General features: G+C 41.9%; 1 protein-coding gene across 9 annotated transcripts in view; it reads right to left on the bottom strand.

Moving 5' to 3' along the window:
- Window positions 1–6,671, bottom strand: part of LOC133563630 (UPF0606 protein KIAA1549-like) — a 50,894-nt gene extending 44,223 nt beyond the window's left edge. For 5 of the 9 annotated variants that reach the window (XM_061917860.1, XM_061917862.1, XM_061917861.1 and 2 more), the window contains exons 1-2: window positions 6,423–6,614; window positions 2,187–2,421 (exon numbers count right to left, since the gene is read on the bottom strand). In XM_061917860.1, the coding sequence (XP_061773844.1) occupies window positions 2,187–2,283 (97 nt within the window). In that variant the 5' untranslated portion in view covers window positions 2,284–2,421; window positions 6,423–6,614. Of the gene's footprint in view, window positions 1–2,186; window positions 2,422–6,422 lie in introns of all 9 variants that reach the window. The other 4 variants (XM_061917857.1, XM_061917858.1, XM_061917859.1 and 1 more) reach the window with 4 other exon arrangements.
- Between the last annotated feature and the right edge of the window lie 15,965 nt (window positions 6,672–22,636).

Here is a 22,636-nt window from a genome sequence, read left to right as displayed (position 1 = left end):
TTAGGTTCACCTTTAATAACTGATTAATTGATTATTAGGAATTCTGCAAATTTAGAGTTGTTTTTTTTGATAGTTTCTGGACGCACTCCCAATACAATTGTGTGCGCTACTCAGGTGCAACCAGCAGGGGCGCTTTTGATTCAGTCTCAGAATTTACCACCTAAAGTTTAACAATCTGTAGTCTGGGTTTGAATCTCATTTGGAACATCTCGGTTTTATGGTTTATATGTTTCTGTGGTGCTGTTTATTGCTTTTTCAAGTACTCTCGGTTACTCCCACAACTCATGTTTCTGTTTTGTTTGTAGGGATGGGTACCGATTTTGTTACTTTTCACAGGCCCCGACCAAATTCAGTTGGTACTACCAGGTATTGATTCACATAAAATCAAAGAGTGCCATATTTCAAAAACCGTGTTGCACTAAAGCAGCACTCAGAGCAGACTTATAATTAGGCTCCACTTTAAAATGCTCTAACTCGATGCTAATTTACATTGGATTTGTGAGAGACACGCTACTGATTAACATGATCAATTTCACACGCCGATTTCAACATCACTAAATTCGGTAATGAAAAGTACAACTAAGATGCACATTACAATCTAACATCTGGTGTACTATACTTACATTATAAACCTTTACTAGGGCGCAACAAACGTCTTGATTCCGCTTAAAGGCAAAGACTATTCCCTGACTAGGCAATGTTATTCACTACTGCCATCCAACCTCCTGGAATTTCAATTAGATACAAAGTCTATTTTATAATACTTGCAAATGAGACTCAGAAGAAAAAAAACCCAATATAAAACCACTGGACAGCTCAGCTATCATTATCAACTCACTGTTAAATGTTAAACGAAAAAATAGATTAAATTATTAAACATATTAGCATTTATTAACACATGAACATTAGTATAAAAAATTGGTACACTTGAGCATCGATTCATTAGTGAAAAGCTACCCATCTGTACTTGTATGTAAGGTTAAATGCAGACTCTATAGCAGGGGTGTCAAACTCAGGGTGGGCCAAAATTTAAAACTGAACAATGCCGTGGGCCGAGGTTGAACAAATTGATCTTTTAATACGGACCCAAACAAGTTGTTCATTGAATATTGAACAAGCAAGGCTTATATAACTTTATAGTGACATGCAAAATTGAGTTTCAAATAATAATAACAATAATAATAAAAAAATATCAATGGCATATCAAATCAAATTTAAATAAAAATTGAATGCCTATTTTGTATTTGCAGCCTTCTGAGGTAAATATTAACATTAACTTTTTCCACAGGCTAATACATTTGAAAATAAAATAATAAATAAATTAACCATTCAGGCTTTTTTACTGCTCAGTTAATGTCGGGGCTCAGGTGGGCGGGGTTTGTTGGTAGGGGGGTAGGAGGGGTGTATATTGTAGTGGTCCGGAAGAGTTAGTGCTGCAAGGGGCTCTGGGTATTTGTTCTGTTGTGTTTATGTTGTGTTACGGTGCAGATGTCCTCCCGAAATGTGTTTGTCATTCTTGTTCGGTGTGGGTTCACAGTGTAGCGCATATTTGTAACAGTGTTAAAGTTGGTTATAAGGCCACTCTCAGTGTGACCTGTATGCTGTTGATCAAGTATGCCTTGCATTTACTTACATGTGTGTAGAAGCCACATATATTACGTGATTGGGCCGGCATGCTGTTTGTGAGGAGGAAAAACAGACCTGACGACAGGTTGTAGGGGACGCTAAAGGCAGTGCCTTTAAGGCACACCCCCAATATTGTTGTCCGGGTGGAATTCGGAGAATGTTTGTACCGGGAGATTTTCGGGAGGGGCACTGAAATTCGAGAGTCTCCCGGGAAATCGGTGAATGCGGTGTTATAGCGGCACCGCTGTATAACACCGGCACGCCAGCTCTAATGTTAATTTGATATTGCATCAAGGGCCAAATGAAATTACACGGCGGGCCAAATTTGGCCCGCGGGCCAGATTTGACACCTATGCTCTATAGTGTCCATATGTTTTAATGTGAGTGTGAATGGCTGTTTTTATGTGTGAACCAATCTTGGGTATACCCCTAAAACTAAACCTGAACCTCAAAGTCAGCTGGGATAGGCCCCAGTTTATGTGTGACCTGAATTAAAGATCATGGCCGTGTAATAAACTACAGGATGACATTGTGGTCTTAAGAAAAATACTTTCTCTTACCTGCAACAGGTGAGTCAGCCGCTATCATGTTTATCAACAGGACCATTCCCAGAACCACTGCACAATGGCCACGGACATCCATGCAACTACCTGCCATGATATGGTGGTGGCTAGGTCAAGGCATTTCATGTAATTATAATGACAGCAGTCATCCAAAAAGACACGTCTTTGGGGGTACATAAAACCCGGAGGTTTTATGTCGGAGTCTTCCTCATCTTCCAGAACATGTGCCTGCCTTGTAGAAAAGAAAGACCATGAAAGCAGCAGAGAAACAATGGAAGCTAATAGAAACAACACTACTTTTTTTGTTGAGGCTTTGTGGTGTAGTGCTGAGGGCCGCATGTAACAGCAAATGAACTGTATATCAATGTTATGTATAATAACCTTATATTTATTATATGTTTACTGATGGATAACTTGCTTTCCAATCCTAAGTCAAGGTGACAAGCAGATATTTACTGTAGGTTAGGGGTGACCCGATCGGATATTAATATCAAATATCGACACGATAATTCATGTAAGGCCTATCGAATGGTATTGGCGTACATGTAAAATGTCCGATACAAGCAGTCCTGCAGTGCGTTTACTTGTGCAAAGCTGGAGAGCCAGTCAACATCTAATTGTCCTCCAATAAGCACACAAGTTTGATTTTTCTTGAACTTAAATCAAGTCATCTAAAAAAGGTAAACATGGAAGGCAATAGACTACTAGTAGCTTGCAGCTAAGCACACGATAAATAGCACACAAGGTAGACTTACGTAATAAGGATCATTGCCAGGTAAAACATATTTGTCAATATAAACAAATATACAAACTATTTATAGTTGACTATTAATACACAAAGTCCCCAATGCAGGAGCGTTATAGAAACTATCCAATAACAAACGTGTCGGCATCACCAAACTTACTGCGTCAAGAGCAATTACCAGGCCACTTCAACTAAAAGACAGCATAAATCAATTCCAGACGGTTAATAATAAATAGGTTAGCGTTCTTCATACCTACCATTGATTTCTGACTAATTTCACTTGATCGAGCCTTTTCTGACATTCCAGACTACAGGATAGTAAAGGCTTATTAGTGATTCCCAAAGCCCAAAAAAAGTCTGCGGGCTATAGAGCTTTTTCATTTTGGGCTCCAGTACTCTGGAATGCCCTCCCGGTAACAGTTCGAGATGCTACCTCAGTAGAAGCATTTAAGTCTCACCTTAAAACTCATTTGTATACTCTAGCCTTTAAATAGACTCCCTTTTTAGACCAGTTGATCTGCCGTTTCTTTTCTTTTCCTCCTATGTCCCACTCTCCCTTGTGGAGGGGGTCCGGTCCGATCCGGTGGCCATGTACTGCTTGCCTCTGTATCGGCTGGGGACATCTCTGCGCTGCTGATCCGCCTCCGCTTGGGATGGTTTCCTGCTGGCTCCGCTGTGAACGGGACTCTCGCTGCTGTGTTGGATCCGCTTTGGACTGGACTCTCGCGACTGTGTTGGATCCATTATGGATTGAACTTTCACAGTATCATGTTGGACCCGCTCGACATCCATTGCTTTCCTCCTCTCCAAGGTTCTCATAGTCATCATTGTCACCGATGTCCCACTGGGTGTGAGTTTTCCTTGCCCTTATGTGGGCCTACCGAGGATGTCGTAGTGGTTTGTGCAGCCCTTTGAGACACTAGTGATTTAGGGCTATATAAGTAAACATTGATTGATTTGTGCTGATTTCGTACCGGATCAATATAAGTATCGGCCAATACTCAAGGCTCCGCATTCGTATCGGAAGTGAAAAGGCTGTATCGGGACACCCCTTGTTTTTGATAGGGAATTTTTTTTTTAGAATACCTCATTACATGATCAGATAATTTCAGAGATGGGGCCAATTCTGGGGGGCCCTTGAGTTTGACACCCGCGGTGTAGATGCCCTATTTAGCAGGCGTAAACACAACCGCATATTGTTGATCTACTTGTGTTTGACCACTGTTTACATTTTTACAATGAATAACCATCACAAGGCCCCTCTTTGACAGACTAAGACCTTGTGAATTAAGTTTTTATCAGTCACAATGTTAATACCATAATAATGTATTTGAATATTAATTACCCTTGTGTACATACATGCTACTGGTAGTCTTATATCCAGTATATATACATATATATATATATATATATATATACACATTATTTTTGGGTCTCGCTATGTCCAGCATTAAAAGATTACAGTTGGTACAAAATGCAGCTGCTAGACTTTTGACAAAACAAGAATGTTTGATCACATTAAGCTCACCTGAACTGGCTTCCTTTGCACTTCGATGTGACTTTAAGGTTTTACAACTTACGTATCAAATACTACACGGTCTAGCTCCATCCTATCTTGCTGATTGTATTGTACCGTATGTCCCGGCAAGAAATCTGTGTTCAAAGAACTCCAGCTTATTAGTGATTCCCAGAGCCCCCCAAAAAAGTCTGCGGGCTATAGAGCGTTTTCTATTCGGGCTCCAGTACTCTGGAATGCTCTCCCGGTAACAGTTAGAGATGTTACCTGAGTAGAACCATTTAAGTCTCACCTTAAAACTCATTTGTATACTCTAGCTTTTAAATAGACCCCCCTTTTAGACCGGTTGATCTGCCGTCTATTTTCTGCTTTGCCCCCCTCTCTCGCATGAAGAGGCTATTAGGTGATCACAGATGACGCGCTAGCTGTTCAATGTCGGGATCCGGGGTGGACGACTCATCTGTGCATCAGTTGGGGACGTCTCTGCACTGCTGACTTGTCTCCACTCAAAAGTATATCCGGCTGGGCCAAACCATGGACTGGACTCTCACACTATTAATTATATCCACCCAACGTCCATTGCACCGGTGGCCCAGGGCTGGGTCCCCACATCTGCGGTCCCCTCCAAGGCTTCTCATTGTATCCCCTTGGGTTGAGTTTTTCCTTGCCCTGATGTGGGACCTGAGCCAAGGATGTCGTTGTGGCTCGTACAGCCCTTTGAGACACTTGTGATTTAGGGTTATATAAGTAAACTTTGATTGATTGATTGATTGACATACTGTTGATCTACTTTTGTTTGACCACTGTTTACATTTTTACAATGAATAAAAATCACAAGGCCCCTTTTATTTTTGACATAATAGGACTGGCTCTCCAGCTCTCACAGGAACGAAGCGACTGGAATGAGAATCAGCACCTCCAAGTACGAGTCCATGGTTCTCGCCCGGAAAAGGGAGGAGTGCCATCTACGGGTTGGGGAGGAGACCCTGCCCCAAGTGGAGGAGTTCTAGTACCTAGGAGTTTTGTTCAAGAGTGAGGGAGGAGTGGATCGTGAGATCGACAGTGCGGTGTCTTCAGTAATGCGGACTCTGTATCAGTCTGTTGTGGTGCAGAAGGAGCTGAGCCGGAAGGCAAAGCTCTCAATTTACCGGTCAATCTACGTTCCCATCCTCACCTATAGTCATGAGCTTTGGGTTATGACCGAAAGGCCAAGATCATGGGTACAAGCGGCCGAAATGAGTTTCCTCCGCCGAAATCTCGTTTCAGTAGGCCTTTAATTACCCTTGTGTACATACATGTTACTGGTAGTCTTTTATACCCAAACTAACTGACTTCCAATACAATTACCGTATTTCCTTGAATTGCCGTAGGGCATACAGTATGCGCCTGCCTTGACTTACTGCCGGATCAAACTCGCTTCCCAAAATAATTAGCGCATGCTTTTGTATTACCGCCTGGTCAAACTCATGATGTCACGAGTGACACTTCCCCTGTCATCATTTTCAAAATGGAGGAGGCTGGTTTCAATACCGGTAATTTGAAATCGCATAAAGGGAAGAAGTTTCAGAGCTATTCAGTAGGATTTAAGGTCCAAGCTTACATCACACTCAAATGTTTACTGCATACCTTTGGTAAGTGCCGGAGTGAGAAGAGGTTATAAAAAATAATTAGCGCATGCTTAGTTTTACCGCATGCCTTTGGTAAGCGCAGGAGTGGGAAGAGGTTTTAGATTAATTAGCGCCCGGGCGGCAATTCAAGGACATACGGTAACTTTTATTATTGTGACTAAATGTCGACATGGAGAACATTGCTAATAGCTCCCAGAGAATTTTATCACACAGTACATCCCGTGTCGTTACCCACAAAACATAACACATGTTTATAAACAAAAAGGACGGTCACAAGTGCCGAAAAGCAAGCTTTTAGCGCAAAGAAAAGAGTCATTTTTAACAGGCTGCGCATTCAGACTTACCAAAACACGCCGCAAAACTCAATGAAATCCTTTGTCTGGGTTGGGAAAAATATAATTGGATGAAGCAGAAAGTAGTCGACGGACCCTCGGCGGGACCACCTTGTGAGCTCAAATGTAATTCATGAATAGACCTTACGTGTTGGAAGCCAGCATCCATTTGACTCTCTCGATAGCAGCAACAGTCACCGTCTCCTGTCTAGCAGCAGATTGACTCAAGCCCCGCCTACTGATTGCTCTGATTTGTGGACAGCCTATCAAACTAAGCGCTCATTGGCTAACCAACTGTCCGTCATTATATTTTCTTCACACTAGGTTGGTCATCTTCGACAAGCGTCTGCGGCTTCCACGGCAACCTTGTGCGCATAACACACATGCTCATGTTTAGTTGACACTATGTTTCTAAATTACAATTAAGTCTGATGATTAAATTTGAAATACGTTTTTAGATTTGACGACACTCCATCGAGGGATGTTGAAATGCTAGAAAAAAAAAAGTTCAAAGAGCTTACCAGCGAAATGACGTCATTCTGTCTTTGAAAATGCATCGCCAGTGATGGCGTGTGGAAGCCTCGTCTTGGCGCATACTGCCATCTAGTGGTGGAAGTAAGGAGTGCATCACTCAATTGTATACCAATGTATACTGCACTCTATTTGTGGGACATCCATCCATCCATTTTCTACCGCTTATTCCCTTTCGGGGTCGCGGGGGGCGCTGACGCCTATCTCAGCTACAATCGGGCGGAAGGCAGGGTACACCCTGGACAAGTCGCCACCTCATCACAGGGCCAACACAGATAGACAGACAACATTCACACTCACATTCACACACTAGGGACCATTTAGTGTTGCCAATCAACCTATCCCCAGGTGCATGTCTTTGGAAGTGGGAGGAAGCCGGAGTACCCGGAGGGAACCCACGCATTCACGGGGAGAACATGCAAACTCCACACAGAAAGACCCCGAGCCTGGATTTGAACCCAGGACTGCAGGAACTTCGTATTGTGAGGCAGACGCACTAACCCCTCTGCCACCGTGAAGCCCATTTGTGGGACATATTTTACAATATTGATGGTTTTCCTTTCAATGTCCTACTTAAGGATAGAATAGGATAAACATTATTTATCCCATAACAGGGGTATTTTGTCGTTGCAGTGCAGATTCAAGTCCACAAAAAAGGTGAAAACATCCATCCATCCATCTTCTACCGCTTATCCGAGGTCAGGTCGCAGGGGCAGCAGCCTAAGTAGGGAAGCCCAGACTTCCCTATCTCCAGCCACTTCGTCCAGCTCTTCCCGGGGGATCCCGAGGCGTTCCCAGGCCAGCCGGGAGACATAGTCTTCCCAATGTGTCCTGGGTCTTCCCTGTGCCCTAAACACCTCCCTAGGAAGGCGTTCGGGTGGCATCCTGACCAGATGCCTGAACCACCTCATCTGGCTCCTCTCGATGTGGAGGAGCAGCGGCTTTACTTTGAGTTCCTCCCGGATGGCAGAGCTTCTCACCCTATCTCTAAGGGAGAGACCCAAACTCATTTGGGCCGCTTGTACCCGTGATCTTATCCTTTCGGTCATGACCCAAAGCTCATGACCATAGGTGAGGATGGGAACGTAGATCGACCGGTAAATTGAGAGCTTTGCCTTCCGGCTCAGCTCCTTCTTCACCACAACGGATCGGTACAACGTCCGCATTACTGAAGACGCCGCACCGATCCGCCTGTCGATCTCACGATCCACTCTTCCCTCACTCGTGAACAAGACTCCTAGGTACTTGAACTCCTCCACTTGGGGCAGGGTCTCCTCCTCAACCCGGAGATGGATCCCCACCCTGTTCCGGGCGAGAACCATGGACACGGACTTGGAGGTGCTGATATATACTGCACTCTATTTGTGGGACATATTTTACAATATTGATGGTTTTCCTTTCAATGTCCTACTTAAGGATAGAATAGGATAGACTTTATTTATCCCGTAACAAGGATGTTTTGTCATTGCAGTGCAGATTGAAGTCCACAAAAAAGGTGAAAACACCCGAAAAGAAAACATAAAATAAAACAAAGGACATAAAACACATCTAAAAGAGCACAGAGCTGATGCAACTAGTTTCCACTTACGCAATACTTTATTGATGCACCTCGGGTAGGTTTTACATAAGCTAGGCACACCTCCCTTGTTTCGCCCATTCCTTCTTTGACATTATTTTTTGCAGCCCCTCTCAAGCTCCATCAGTTTGGATGGGAAGCCATTTCCAGATCCCTGCAGTGATGCTCAATCGGAATCAAGTCCAGGCTCCGGCTGGGCCCCTCAAGGACATTTACAGAGTTGTCCTGAAGCCGTTGTCTTATATCTTGGCTGTGTGCTTAGGCTCGCTGTCATGTTAAAAGATAAACTATTGCCCCAGCCTGAGTAAAACAGCACTCTGGAGCACTTTTTCCATCCAGGATGTCTCTGACCATTGCTGCATCCATCTTTCCTTCTATCCTGACTGGTCTCTCAGTTCCTGCCGCTGAAAAACATCCCCACAACTTAAAGCTGCCACCACCATGCTTCACCGGTTTTGGCTGGGTGATGGTTGTGCCTGCAGGGTTTCTCCAAACATGACTCCTGGCATTCAGGACAAAAAGTTCAATCTTTGTCTCATCCGACCAGAACATTTAGTTTCTCGTGGTCTGAGAGTCTTTCTGATGCGTTTTGGCACACTTTTACCAAAGGAATGGCTTCTGTCGGGCCACTCTACCTGGGGCTCCTAACCTTGTTGACCTTGGGGCCCAGCTTTTCACTACAGAGGGGCACATGGCCCACTCAAATGTTAACACTGAATTAATCATTTAATTCGTGATTTTAATCATATTCATTACTTATCTCTAACCTACTTTACAGGATAAACCTTGTCAAAATAATGAGATAAAAGCATGTTTTATTAACAAAGATTATTATTAGAGATGTCCGATAATAATAGCCTGCCGATATTATCAGCTGATAAATGCTTTAAAATTTAATATCGGAAATGATCGATATCGGGTTCAAAATGATCGGTATCGGTTTCAAAAAGTAAAATTTGTGATTTTTTAAAAACTGTGCACAGGGACGTAGGGAGAAGTACAGAGCGTACAATCACTACATATCTTATTATTGATTTATTGTTAAGACAGTTTATCCTTGTATTGATTTTAGCATCTACAACAGGCCTGGACAACTATTTTGACTCGGGGGCCAAATATACAGAAAAAATGTGTCTATTTTTAGGAGCACTCATACAAAAACTCACAACAATGTCTGATTGAATGCAAAAAAACGTTATGACGGACCACGTTAAAAAACGGAATGTCATTTACATTTTTTTTTTACCAAATGAGACACCCAGAATGTACATGAAAATAAAAAATGTGGGATTTACAATATTAACTATAAATGATAAAACACTGAATATTGACAACATATGAACGTCGCCATCCCTCTCCATCCACTTAATTTACAATCAAGCGAAACCCAACAAAACTGCAACAAACAGCAAAATATGAACGCCAAGGGTAAAAAAAACCAAAAAAAACACCTACTATCTGATATAATATCACTTTTCTTGGTGAACTTTGTTGTAAAAATCTCCTTCCCTGTCTGTCCCTGACACCCACATTTCAGGCTGGCCGCTCTGGAAACACTCTGTGGAAACGCTCGCCACCCACACTGCTCGGTGCCTCGTCTGAGCTGCTGTGACTTAGATTACCGTAGTAACTAATTAGATAACCATAGTAACTAATTAGATTACCATAGTAACTACTATAAACAAGTACATGAGGATTCGTCAGACCACAGAACACTTTTCCACTTTGCATCAGTCCATCTTAGATGATCTCAGGCCCAGAGAAACCGGCGGCGTTTCTGGATGTTGTTGATAAATGGCTTTCGCTTTACATAGTAAAGCTTTAACTTGCACTTACAGATGTAGCGACGAACTGTATTTAGTGACAGTGGTTTTCTGAAGTGTTCCTGACCACATGTGGTGATATCCTTTAGAGATTGATGTCGGTTTTTGATACAGTGCCGTCTGAGGGATCGAAGGTCACGGTCATTCAATGTTGGTTTCCGGCCATGCCGCTTACGTGGAATGATTTCTCCAGATTCTCTGAGCCTTTTGATGATATTATGGACTGTAGATGTTGAAATCCCTAAATTTCTTGCAATTGCACTTTGAGAAACGTTGTTCTCAAACTGTTTGACTATTTGCTCATGCAGTTGTGGACAAAGGGGTGTACCTCGCCCCATTCTTTCTTGTGAAAGACTGAGCATTTTTTGGGAAGCTGTTTTTATACCCAATCATGGCACCCACCTGTTCCTAATTAGCCTGCACACCTGTGAGATGTTCCAAAATAAGTGTTTGATGAGCATTCCTCCACTTTATCAGTATTTATTGCCACCTTTCCCAACTTCTTTGTCACGTGTTGCTGGCATCAAATTCTAAAGTTAATGATTATTTGCAAAAAAAAAAAAAAGTTTATCAGTTTGAACATCATATGTTGTCTTTGAAGCATATCAAGAAATCTGCCTTCAAAAGACTCCGGCTTATTAGTGATTCCCAAAGCCCAAAAAAAGTCTGCGGGCTATAGAGCTTTTTCATTTCGGGCTCCAGTACTCTGGAATGCCCTCCCGGTAACAGTTCGAGATGCCACCTCAGTAGAAGCATTTAAGTCTCACCTTAAAACTCATTTGTATACTCTAGCCTTTAAATAGACTCCCTTTTTAGACCAGTTGATCTGCCGTTTCTTTTCTTTTTCTTCTATGTCCCACTCTCCTTTGTGGAGGGGGTCCGGTCCGATCCGGTGGCCATGTACTGCTTGCCTGTGTATCGGCTGGGGACATCTCTGCGCTGATGATCCGCCTCCGCTTGGGATGGTTTCCTGCTGGCTCCACTGTGAACGGGACTCTCGCTGCTGTGTTGGATCCGCTTTGGACTGGACTCTCGCGACTGTGTTGGATCCATTATGGATTGAACTTTCACAGTATCATGTTAGACCCGCTCGACATCCATTGCTTTCCTCCTCTCCAAGGTTCTCATAGTCATCATTGTCACCGACGTCCCACTGGGTGTGAGTTTTCCTTGCCCTTATGTGGGCCTACCGAGGATGTCGTAGTGGTTTGTGCAGCCCTTTGAGACACTAGTGATTTAGGGCTATATAAGTCAACATTGATTGATTGATTGATATTCAACTGAATATGGGTTGAAAATGATTTGCAAATCCTTGTATTCCGTTGATATTTACATCTAACACAATTTCCCAACTCATATGGAAACGGGGTTTGTACACCGGATCTTGTGTGATCTAATGTCAAAGAGGAAATGAACATCGGGCAACAAACTGGTGTGACTGAACAGTTTATTGTAAATCCAAGACAAAGTGTGATTACATTTCTACACATATACAATATGCATATGTGAGCATACAAACTCTCATTAATAACTCAATTCGAAAAATGATCCAAAGTAACAGTGAAAAACAGTGGGAAAAAACCCCCAAAACAAGCTATAACATTGCGAGCCCCTTCTCAGCCTACAGTTAATAAAGAGGACAATTCAAATAATAACTTGACCAAGCTGCTTATTGTCTGCTATAGATCCTCCAGACATTACGCTATAATTAGTGTCCCATATATTCTAATAAAAATCCACTCTTTTTTTGTTTTTGTTTTTTTGTTTTTCTACAACGAAAATGATTGAGAAGCACACAATATCATAAATGGTAATACAAGCAACTGGTTAGGGGCTTTTTAAATTGATCTTTCTCATCGACGATATTATATTCACTCTATAAAGCCAGCAAAAGTGTCCATCCTAATGATAAGATGTATTCGTAATTGTATTAGGCTGGAGAATACACGGAACACTACATCGACAGATGAGACATCGTACCCCGACAAAGAAATCATAAGAAGGTTGAAAAGAGAAGGGTGTACTACAGCAAGGAGGAGCTTCGGAACAAAATTGAACCAGTGGAGAAACCACACATGTGGTCGGGTTGAATGCACTCAAATAAATCAATAATGTTGATATTACTCATAAGACGTACGTATTATATATGACCTCCGCTGGGATTTTTTTTTGGACCATCATCAGGAAAAAATGTGTCTTTGAACGTAGCTTTTGGTGGTTCCACTTTTTTTGTTTTCAACACAATTAGTCGTCCCTCGCGACATCGCGCTTCAAATAGTGCAGCTTCACATAGGAGATCATTTGGGGGGTATTTTTCATAGCAAGCATAGTCTCCATTTTTTTTTTGGTCCTAAAGTAGGCGTTTTGAGCCTATACATGGCTAAATAAACTAAAAATAGGAATACGACAGTCGACCGAACCAATCCGATCGCGCCGTTTTTAGTATCGTGGTCACTGATTGGCTCAGCCTTACTATATTGAATTAAAATAGCGTAAAAGTGACTAAATGGTGTTATTTGATGTCTAGAGCAGTGTTTTTCAACTTATGTGCCGTGGGCATACTTCCCGATTTTCCCAGGAGACTCCCAGATTTCAGTGCCCCTCCCGAAAATCTACCGGGGCAACCATTCTCCCGAATTTCTCTCAAATTTCTCCCGATTTCCACTCTGACAACAATATTGGGGGCGTGCCTTAAAGGCACTGCCTTTAGCGTCCTCACTCACCTGAAAAGAAGACTATTATATAAGTCTCCGTTATCCATAGGTTTATCCATCACCCATTAAGTAGGCAGGCACGGAGCTATTTCTCAGCGTGCGTTTATTCCAGCCGTTAACACGCTGACACACAACGTCGGATTCCCATCATGCATTGCTTCAAAACTACGGCAAGTAGTAATGTCCAAAAACATAAAAGAGACGAAGCAGGAGACCGAAGAAGAGACATGGCGACGACGAGTAAGAAGAAGAAGTACGCTTGCAAGTTCCAAAATGATTGGGAAAAAATAATTTCAGTTCATCCAGGACAGCTCGAAGGGGAAGGGGTGTGCTGCCTGAAAATTTTGTAGATCAGACTTCTCCATTGAACGCGGTGGTTGAACGGATATACTCATTCATGAACAGATTATTTATATATATATATATATATATATATATGTATGTAGAAGAAATATTTGAAAATATATACACCCCACGCAACACCCCCCCCCCCCCTTTTGAAATACTTGTGGTAAAACTATCTTTTTACAAACCAGTAATTATAATCCGCAAAAAATGTGCCGTAGCAGGTAGCTAGTTGCTTTGTATATGTCGGGAACGCGTGTGTGAGACGACGATGGTTTGACGTGATCCCAATATGCAGATGACAGCGGGAGGCAGGGTGCAGGTAAAAAGGTATCTAATGCTTAACCCAAAAATAATAAACAAAAGGTGAGCACCCCTAAGAAAAGGAAAGGCTAAGCAGAACGGAACTAAAACTGAACTGGCTGCAAAGTAAACGAAAACAGAATGCTGGACGACAGCAAAGACTTTCAGCGTGAGGAGCAGACGGCGTCCACAAAGTACATTCGAACATGATATGACAATCAACAATGTCCCCACAGAGATGGATAGCGTCCGCGGCGCGGGAAATATCGCTCAAAGGAAGACATGAAACTTCTACAGGAATATACCGAAAATAGGAGCGCAAGACCAGAACTTAAACACTACACACAGGAAAACAGCAAAAAACTCCGTATAAGTCACGGTGGGATGTGACAGGTGGTGACAGCACACCTACTTTGAGACAAGAGCTATAGTGATGCAAGCTCGGTTGTGGTTTAAAGTCATACCCAACAATTGCGACAACGACTTTTTACTGTCAACTGAGTTTCGTTTTTTAATGTTTTCAGCTGGTGGTGTGCCTGGGGATTTTGTCAATGAAAAATATGAGCCTTGCTGAGAAAAGGCTGGAAAAACACTGCTCTAGAGGGCTGTCATAATGTTGAAAAATGGAACTTAGGCATTTTGAGCATAAACATGGCTAAATTAACTAAAATTAGGAATACTACAGTAGACCAAACCAATCAGATCACGCCGTTCAGTATCGTGGTCACTGATTGGCTCAGCCTTACGGCATTACTATCTATAGCGTAAAAGTGACTAACCAGTGTTATTTGATATTGTCCATCCATTTACTACTGCTTGTCCCTTTCAGGGTCGCTGGAGCCTATCTCAGCTGCATTCGGGCGGAAGGCGGTGTACACCCTGGACAAGTCGCCACCTCATCACAGGGCCAACACGGATAGACAAACAACATTCACAGAATGGGCCAATTTAGTGTTGCCAATCAACCTATCCCCAGGTGCATGTTTTTAGCGGAGGGAACCCACGCAGTCACAGGGAGAACATGCAAACTCCACACAGAAAAGATCCCGAACCAGGGATTGAACCCAGGACTACTCAGGACCTTCGTATTGTGAGGCACATGCACTAGCCCCTGTTCCACCGTGCTGCCTATTTGATATCATAATGTTGAAAAATGTGTTTGGAAGGTCGTAAATATATATATATTTTTATGCTCCAGCCATGAAAACATTTGATTGATGATTCCTACTTCACAGGATTTCATTTATGGCGGTTATGTCCGGAACCAATTACCGATAAACGAGGGACGACCGTATTTTTTTTTTTTTGGGCTGTAGACATATTGTAGTCCGTTATTTGAAATTGCAGGTCATAAAATATAGCAAATTAGCGACAAAATCATACCATATGTTCAGACAGGGATACGGGTTTTAAATGAGTTTTGGTACTTTTCAATAGTAATCACCCAAATCCAGTAAAAGAAATATATCAACAAAGGCTGCACTTAAAAAAAAAAACTGTACTGACATAAATAATTGGGATAACATTGTGAAACATAGCCTTTTACGTGGTTTTTTTTCACCCTAATTGGAAATGAGACTTTGAAGCTTTGGAGGTATCGTCGGTTGTTTTGAAGACAGAACTCGAATGAAAACTAGACGAGAAGGCTTAGGCCAGGGGTCTCAAACTCAATTTACCCGGGGGCCACTGGATGTAGAAACTGGGTGAGTCTGGGCCACAAGTAAAGATTTCCTAAAAAATTCTTACATGTACTTTTTAATGACTTCACCATCTTTGAATAGCTATCCCGCCCTAGCATCATACTTGACAAGCCTTCCGATTTGCCCGGGAGACTCCCGAAATTCAGTGATCCTCCCGACAATCTCCCGGATAAATTTTGGTCCCGATTTTCATTCGGACAACAACAAATTTAAGGGCGTGCGGTCTGCTTTCTTAACATACAAACAGCGTTCCGGCCCAGTCTTATGTTGTATAAGTCTTCTACCGAGACACGTGGGTGACTGCAAGACATACTTGTTCGACAGCCATACAGGTCACACTGACGGTGGCCGTATAAACAACATTAACACTGTTACAAATATGCGCCACACTGTGAAACCACACCAAACAAGAATGACAAACACATTTCGGGAGAACATCCGCACCGTAACAAAACACAACAAATACCCAGAATCCCATGCAGCTCTAACTGTTCCGAGCTACAATATACACCCCCGCTACCACAAAACCCCGCGCCCCACACATCAACCTTCCCCCCTCCGTGCGTCGGTTGAGATGGGCAGGGTTTGGTGGTAGCGTTAATGTTGAATTAACGTGGACCCCGACTTAAACAAACTGAAAAACTTATTCGGGTATACCATTTAGTGGTCATTTGTACGGAATATGTACTGTACTGTGCAATCTACTAATAAAAGTATCAATCAATCAATCAAAAAAAGTGGGTGTATATTGTAGCCCGGAAGAGTTAGGGCTGCATGGGATTATGGGTATTTGATGTGTTGTGTTTATGTTGTGTTAAGGTGCGGATGTTCTTCCAAAATGTGTTTGTCATGCTTGTTTGGCGTGGGTTCACAGTGTGGTGCTTATTTGTAACAGTGTTAAACTCATTTATACGCCCACCTTCAGTGTGACCTGTATGGCTGTTGACCAAGTATGTCTTGCAGTCACTTTCGTGTACAATATACAAACACAGCATAAGGCCAGGCTGGCACCCTGTTTGTACAGGTTGTAGAGGGCGCCAAAGAAACGTCACTCCCTTAAAGGGGAACATTATCACCAGACCTAAGTAAGCGTCAATATATACCTTGATGTTGCAGAAAAAAGACCATATGTTTTTTTAACCAATTTCCGAACTCTAAAAGGGTGAAGTTGGCGATTTTTTAAACGCCTTTCAATTGATAGCCTGTCAGAGCGATGACCTTTGACCTGTGACGTCACAACGTGAAATGATTCGCCATTTCCTCAATCGCATTACACGCACCAAGTCAAATCAGCTCTGTGATTTTCTGTTTTTTCGACTGTTTTCCAGTACCTTGGAGACATCATGCCTCGTCGGTGTGTTGTCGGAGGGTGTAACAACACCCACAGAGATGGATTCAAGTTGCACCAGTGGCCAAAAGACGCGAAAGTGGCCAAAAATTGGACAAAATTTGTTCAAAATACGAGGGTGTGGGGAAAGCCGACGAAATGGTCCCTCGTTCGTTCCGCACACTTTACCGACGACAGCTATGCTACGACAGAGATGGCAAGAATGTGTGGATATCCTGCGACACTCAAAGCAGATGCTTTTCCAACGATAAAGTCAAAGAAATCTGCAATATTGGAAAATAGACCACCACTCAATCTGCCGGAGTGCGTGAGCTATTCAGGGACGACGGACCTCGGGAGCATGGCAAACACTTTTTTTTCCAATCATTCGAGTACATTCGGGTAGTCTTGTGATAAGAGACAATGGAAAATAAAGTCAACCCGATAATCGTATATTGCGGATATCACCCAGACCCCTGTTTTCAACACCAGATCATCCCACAAAAATCCGCAGAAAAGCGAAGCAAACAAATTACAAAGAATGTAAACCTAGTTCATAGTTGTTAGTTTGTTTCCTTTAATGCCAAACAAACACATACCAATCGTTGGTTGGAAGGCGATCCCCGAATTCGTCCTTGCTTCCTCCCGTGTCGCTATCTGTCGTGTCGTTTTCGCTTGTATACGGTTCAAAGCGATATGGCTCAATAGGTTCAGTTTCTTCTTCAATTTCGTTTTCGCTACCTGCCTCCACACTCCAACGATCCGATTCATTACATGCGTAATCTGTTGAATCGCTTACTCCGCTGAAATCCAAGTCTGAATCGGAGCTACTATCGCTATACCTTTTTGTGCTATCCGCCATGTTTGTTTCTGGTGGTTTCACGCTGTGACGTCACAGGATAATGGCCGGGTGGATATACTGATGGTGAAAATCAGGCACTTTGAAGCCGTTTTTCGGGATATTGCGTGATGGGTAAAATTTTGACAAAACTTTGAAAAATAAAATAAGCCACTGGGAACTGATTTTTATTGGTTTTAACCCTTCAGAAATTGTGATAATGTTCCCCTTTAACATTGGTGATCGGGTGAAAATTGGCGGAAATTCATATAAAACTAGCGGGCCGCGCTAACATTAAACTTTCATATTAAGGTGCGGACCCCAAAATAACGTCTCGCGGGCCGTTTTTCGGGATATTGCGTGATGGGTAAAATTTCGAGAAAAACTTTGAAAAATAAAACAAGCCACTGGGAACTGATTTTTAATTAGTTTCAACCCTTCAAAAATTGTGATAATGTTCCCCTTTAACATTGATGATCGGGTGAAAATCGGCGGAAATTCATATAAAACTAGCAGGCCGCGCTAACAAACTATCAAATTAAGGTGCGGACACCAAAATAACGTCTCGCGGGCCGTTTTTCGGGATATTGCGTGATGGGCAAAATTATGACAAAACTTTGAAAAATAAAATAAGCCACTGGGAACTGATTTTTATTGGTTTTAACCCTTCAGAAATTGTGATAATGTTCCCCTTTAGCATTGATGATCGGGTGAAAATCGGCGGAAATTCATATAAAACTAGCGGGCCGCACTAACATTAAACTTTCATATTAAGGTGCGGACACCAAAATAACGTCTCGCGGGCCGTTTTTCCGGATATTGCATGATGGGTAAAATTTTGAGAAAATCTTCAAAAAATAAAACAAGCCACGGGGAACTGATTTTTATTGGTTTTAACCCTTCAGAAATTGTGATAATGTTCCCCTTTAACATTGATGATCGGGTGAAAATCGGCGGAAATTCATATAAAACTAGCAGGCCGCGCTATCAAACTTTTATATTAAGGTGCGGACACCAAAATAACGTCTCGTGGGCCGTTTTTCGGGATATTGCATGATGGGTAAAATTTTGAGAAAAACTTTGAAAAATAAAACAAGCCACCGGGAACTGATTTTTATTGGTTTTAACCCTTCAGAAATTGTGATAATGTTCCCCTTTAACATTGATGATCGGGTGAAAATTGGCGGAAATTCATCTAAAACTAGCGGGCCGCGCTAACATTAAACTTTCATATTAAGGTGCGGACACCAAAATAACATCTGACCCTGGCTTAGGCTCACTTTTAACAACATTTGAAGCACATTTCGGCAACGTAAAAGTCATTCAAACTACATCGACACTCAACACTTTTTGATCAAAACAGAAAAAAAGATGATTAAAAATGATAAGCAATGTTAGGTCTTAACTTTATAAAATATAGAAGCTCTAATCGCGGTGGCCGTTCTACGAGATGACTCACAAACTGCAGGAGAATTATTGCAAAAAAGCGCTAAATCGCCCATTTACCGTGTCAACATACTACATTCATGTTGTGCAGGTGGCCATGCTTGTAAAGGTATGGTCGGTCATTTTTCTACCAGCACGTCTAAAGAATACGAAAACGGGGCAAAACAAAACATCGGTTGGTCATCAACCTATTTTTGGATGCAAGGGGCCAAGTCGCAGGGAAACATGAACTCATGGAGTTGAAAGCACTTGTAAAGCATTTTCATATGCAATCAAGAGTTATTGCCTGCATGCTGCTGCTGCTTGCACACCAGCAATCTGATCTCTTTGGTGGGAGACGGGTGTGTGTGAAAAGTCAAGGGGGAGGGGCAAAAAAAAAAAAAAAACACACAAAAAAGACAGCAGTCTTAGCACACAAAACGCTCAATCCCCTCAAGCAGTGGAATGTTTCAGTAGTCAGATCTCCCTCCCGATTGTTGTTGTTGTGCCTGGGCCTTCTTACATGGCCGCTGGTGGATGTTGTGAAAACAAAACCAAAAGCACAACGTCAAAGGAATAGCAAAAACGATAACATCTTTTGTGAGTGGGGTCGGTTCAGTGATGAGGAAACAAGTACCAGGACTAGGGATGTTCCGATCAGGGCTTTACCGATTATCCGCAAGTGGGGTCGGCCAATGCCTATCACACTTAAATGCATTTTCCAATGTATTTAAGCCCGCCATCAGTATGTGAATGGGTGAATGTGGAAATAGTGTCAAAGCGCTTTGAGTTCCTTCAATAAGGTAGAAAATTGCTATACGAGTATAATCCATTTACATTTAAGCTGGGTGCTGTTGAGAATGTCTTCACGTGATTTAAACGAGGTCATTATTCTCTTTTTCGGTGTGTACTATGTTCAGCCTCGTCCTCCAGTGATAATGCTACATAAGTAAAGGAGTCATATTAAGCAAAAAATGTTTTCCCTACCTGTCTATTTTATTTTGGTATCCCCCATAAGTCAAAAACATTTGAATTCAAACCACGGAGAAACATTAATAAAACACTTTTGCTTCTTTCCAAACAAACTTGGGAAATTGAGAATCGAGCAACATATTTTTGCATCAGTTCAGCTCTTCTCAAAAAGTGGTGCAGACCTTTCCTTTATCAGTATCGTGCTTCAGACCCCACTTCCCAATGCTGTGCAATACAAAACTACTCATCAATCTTGACTTTCTTCTTTCCAGCGAGAAAACGAAATCAGCACAAATTGTTTTACTAATGTATGTTTTGTAGGTTAAAATGTGGTATATATCGTTAATGTTACTAACACATTTTTCTTTATTGAGTTTATTTAATTATGTTTTTTCAGTATCGAGTAGGTCAAGTGACAAGTCTGTAAAAAAAAGGTTTATAGCATAAATCAGCGGTCCCCAAACTGGGGCGGTATAGCTCGGTTAGGTGAAATGGTCGTGCCAGCAACTTGAGGGTTGCAGGTTCGATCCCCGCTTCCGCCATCCTAGTCACTACCGTTGTGTCCTTGGGCAAGACACTTTACCCACCTGCACTCAGTGCCACCCACATTTATTTCGATGTAACAGAGATATTGGGTCCTGCACTATGTAAAAGCGCTTTGATTCACTGGAGAAAAGCGCTATATAAATATAATTCACAAAAAATTAACTCGACTCGACTACCACATTGGGTTAAACATGTTTTGCCGGGGGGCGGGCTGTTTGTATATATATATATATATATATATATATATATATATATATATATATATATATACACACACACACATATATATATATATATACACACACACACATATATATACATATATATATACATACATACAGATACATACATATACATACATATATACATACATACATACATATATATATATATATATATATATATATATATATATATATATATATATATATATATATATATATCCATCGATTTTCCACCCCTTATTTTGTTTGGGGTCGCGGGGGACGCTGGTGCCTATCTCAGCTACAATCGGGCGGAAGGTGGCGTACACCCTGGACAAGTCGTGTATATATATATATAAAAAAATTTTAAATTCAGGACTTCCCGCGGGCTGGATTCTGGATTTTGGACGCGGGCTGCCCGTATCCGGCCCACGGCCCGTAGTTTGGGGACCATTAGCTTAAATAAAGATTTTAAATCATAATTTTTTTTAAATTCTTTAAATCTGTTTCTGTTGCGGACTAAAACAATGTTAGTAAAGTTTATCTTCATTTGTTTTATCCAATCTTAACACGGATACAATGTTATGCAGAGTGGTACTAACAATTTTATAGACAAATTGTACTATTTATAGCCGTGAAGGAGAGAAATTGCTGGGGGTGGTTTCTCCAAATGTTTCCTTTTTCCTATAGGGGCGTGATAAAAAATAATTGAGAAACGCCACCTTAGCTGATATCTCCACTGATTGGTAGAGGTCTGCACGAGTTTGACATCTGAAAGCGGCTTGAATATGTTGTGTAAAATAAAATCTATGCAGAATTTGGACCAAAGCACCACCATTTCATGTTATATAGACCACAATCAAGTGTTTTGGATGTAGAAAAAAAAATCATAATATGACCCCTTTAATACAAAACCTGTTTTTTGGCCATTTGCAAAAAAACGTGATTATTATCAGCTTTTAGGAGCGGCTCCACACTGTGTATGGAGCCACATAATTAGCTGCTTGTCGCTTGCCAGCCAACGGTCTAAAAATAAACAGCCATAGGGGATCGACGTTTGCAATCACGTATTTTTTTTTACAAAAATGGATTGATCGGCACATCCCTAAGCAGGATAAAGAAAGAGTGGCCCTCTCACGCTACACATATTCTATACAGGGTCCCATGGGATTATTGTGTGTTAAACACACACCTCCACTGAACATCATCATACAAATGAGGCTGGCAACGAACAAAAACTCACACATTCTGATAGAACATCCATGAGAATTATTGCAACAATTAAAAAAACAAAACAACAACAAAAAACACATGTACTACAGGTATTTTAAAACAAAGATACTGTTAAATAAAAAAAACACTTCAAATGCAAGTCCATAACGGACAAAGGGGAGGCTTTTTACTAAACCAGCTCTAAGAAATGAGAGGGAAATAAAGCAGCAGACCAATCGGTTCATCCCATTCAGCTTGATGCATGATGTACCTGCTTTGACCCGACTTGTGTCTTCCAGGTGTGCGCTGCCCTTTTTGGTTCTTTTCAGCCTTACTTGAAAATGTCCAGTGACAACATTTCAAGGTGTGCATGCACAGTGTTTCTACAGCGCCAACCTGCTCAGTGCCAACTTGCTACTGTTGGAGTCCCGTTGAAGGTAGAGTTGCCTTGTGTCTCTACCTGAACGGAACCAGTGCTTTTCACCTTCACTAAGTGCCTTTCTTCTCTTCATCTCCGAGACAACCGGATCTCCAACCCTGCACAGTCTCTCCGCGACACAATCACTTTCTGTCGGGGCCCCTTCCCTCTAAATTGACCCCGTATAGGAGACATATCTCGCCTCATGAGAGTTTAGAAGGAATAAGCTCATCATCTACACCAGGGGTGCCCATTACGTCGATGGCGAGCTACCAGTCGACCGCGGGGGGTGT

Source organism: Nerophis ophidion, linkage group LG12, assembly GCF_033978795.1.
Source record: "Nerophis ophidion isolate RoL-2023_Sa linkage group LG12, RoL_Noph_v1.0, whole genome shotgun sequence".
NCBI classification, from domain to species: Eukaryota; Metazoa; Chordata; class Actinopteri; order Syngnathiformes; family Syngnathidae; genus Nerophis; species Nerophis ophidion.
The sequence above is the reverse complement of the archived record's forward strand: the minus strand, read 5'-3'. Positions and strand labels throughout refer to the sequence as shown.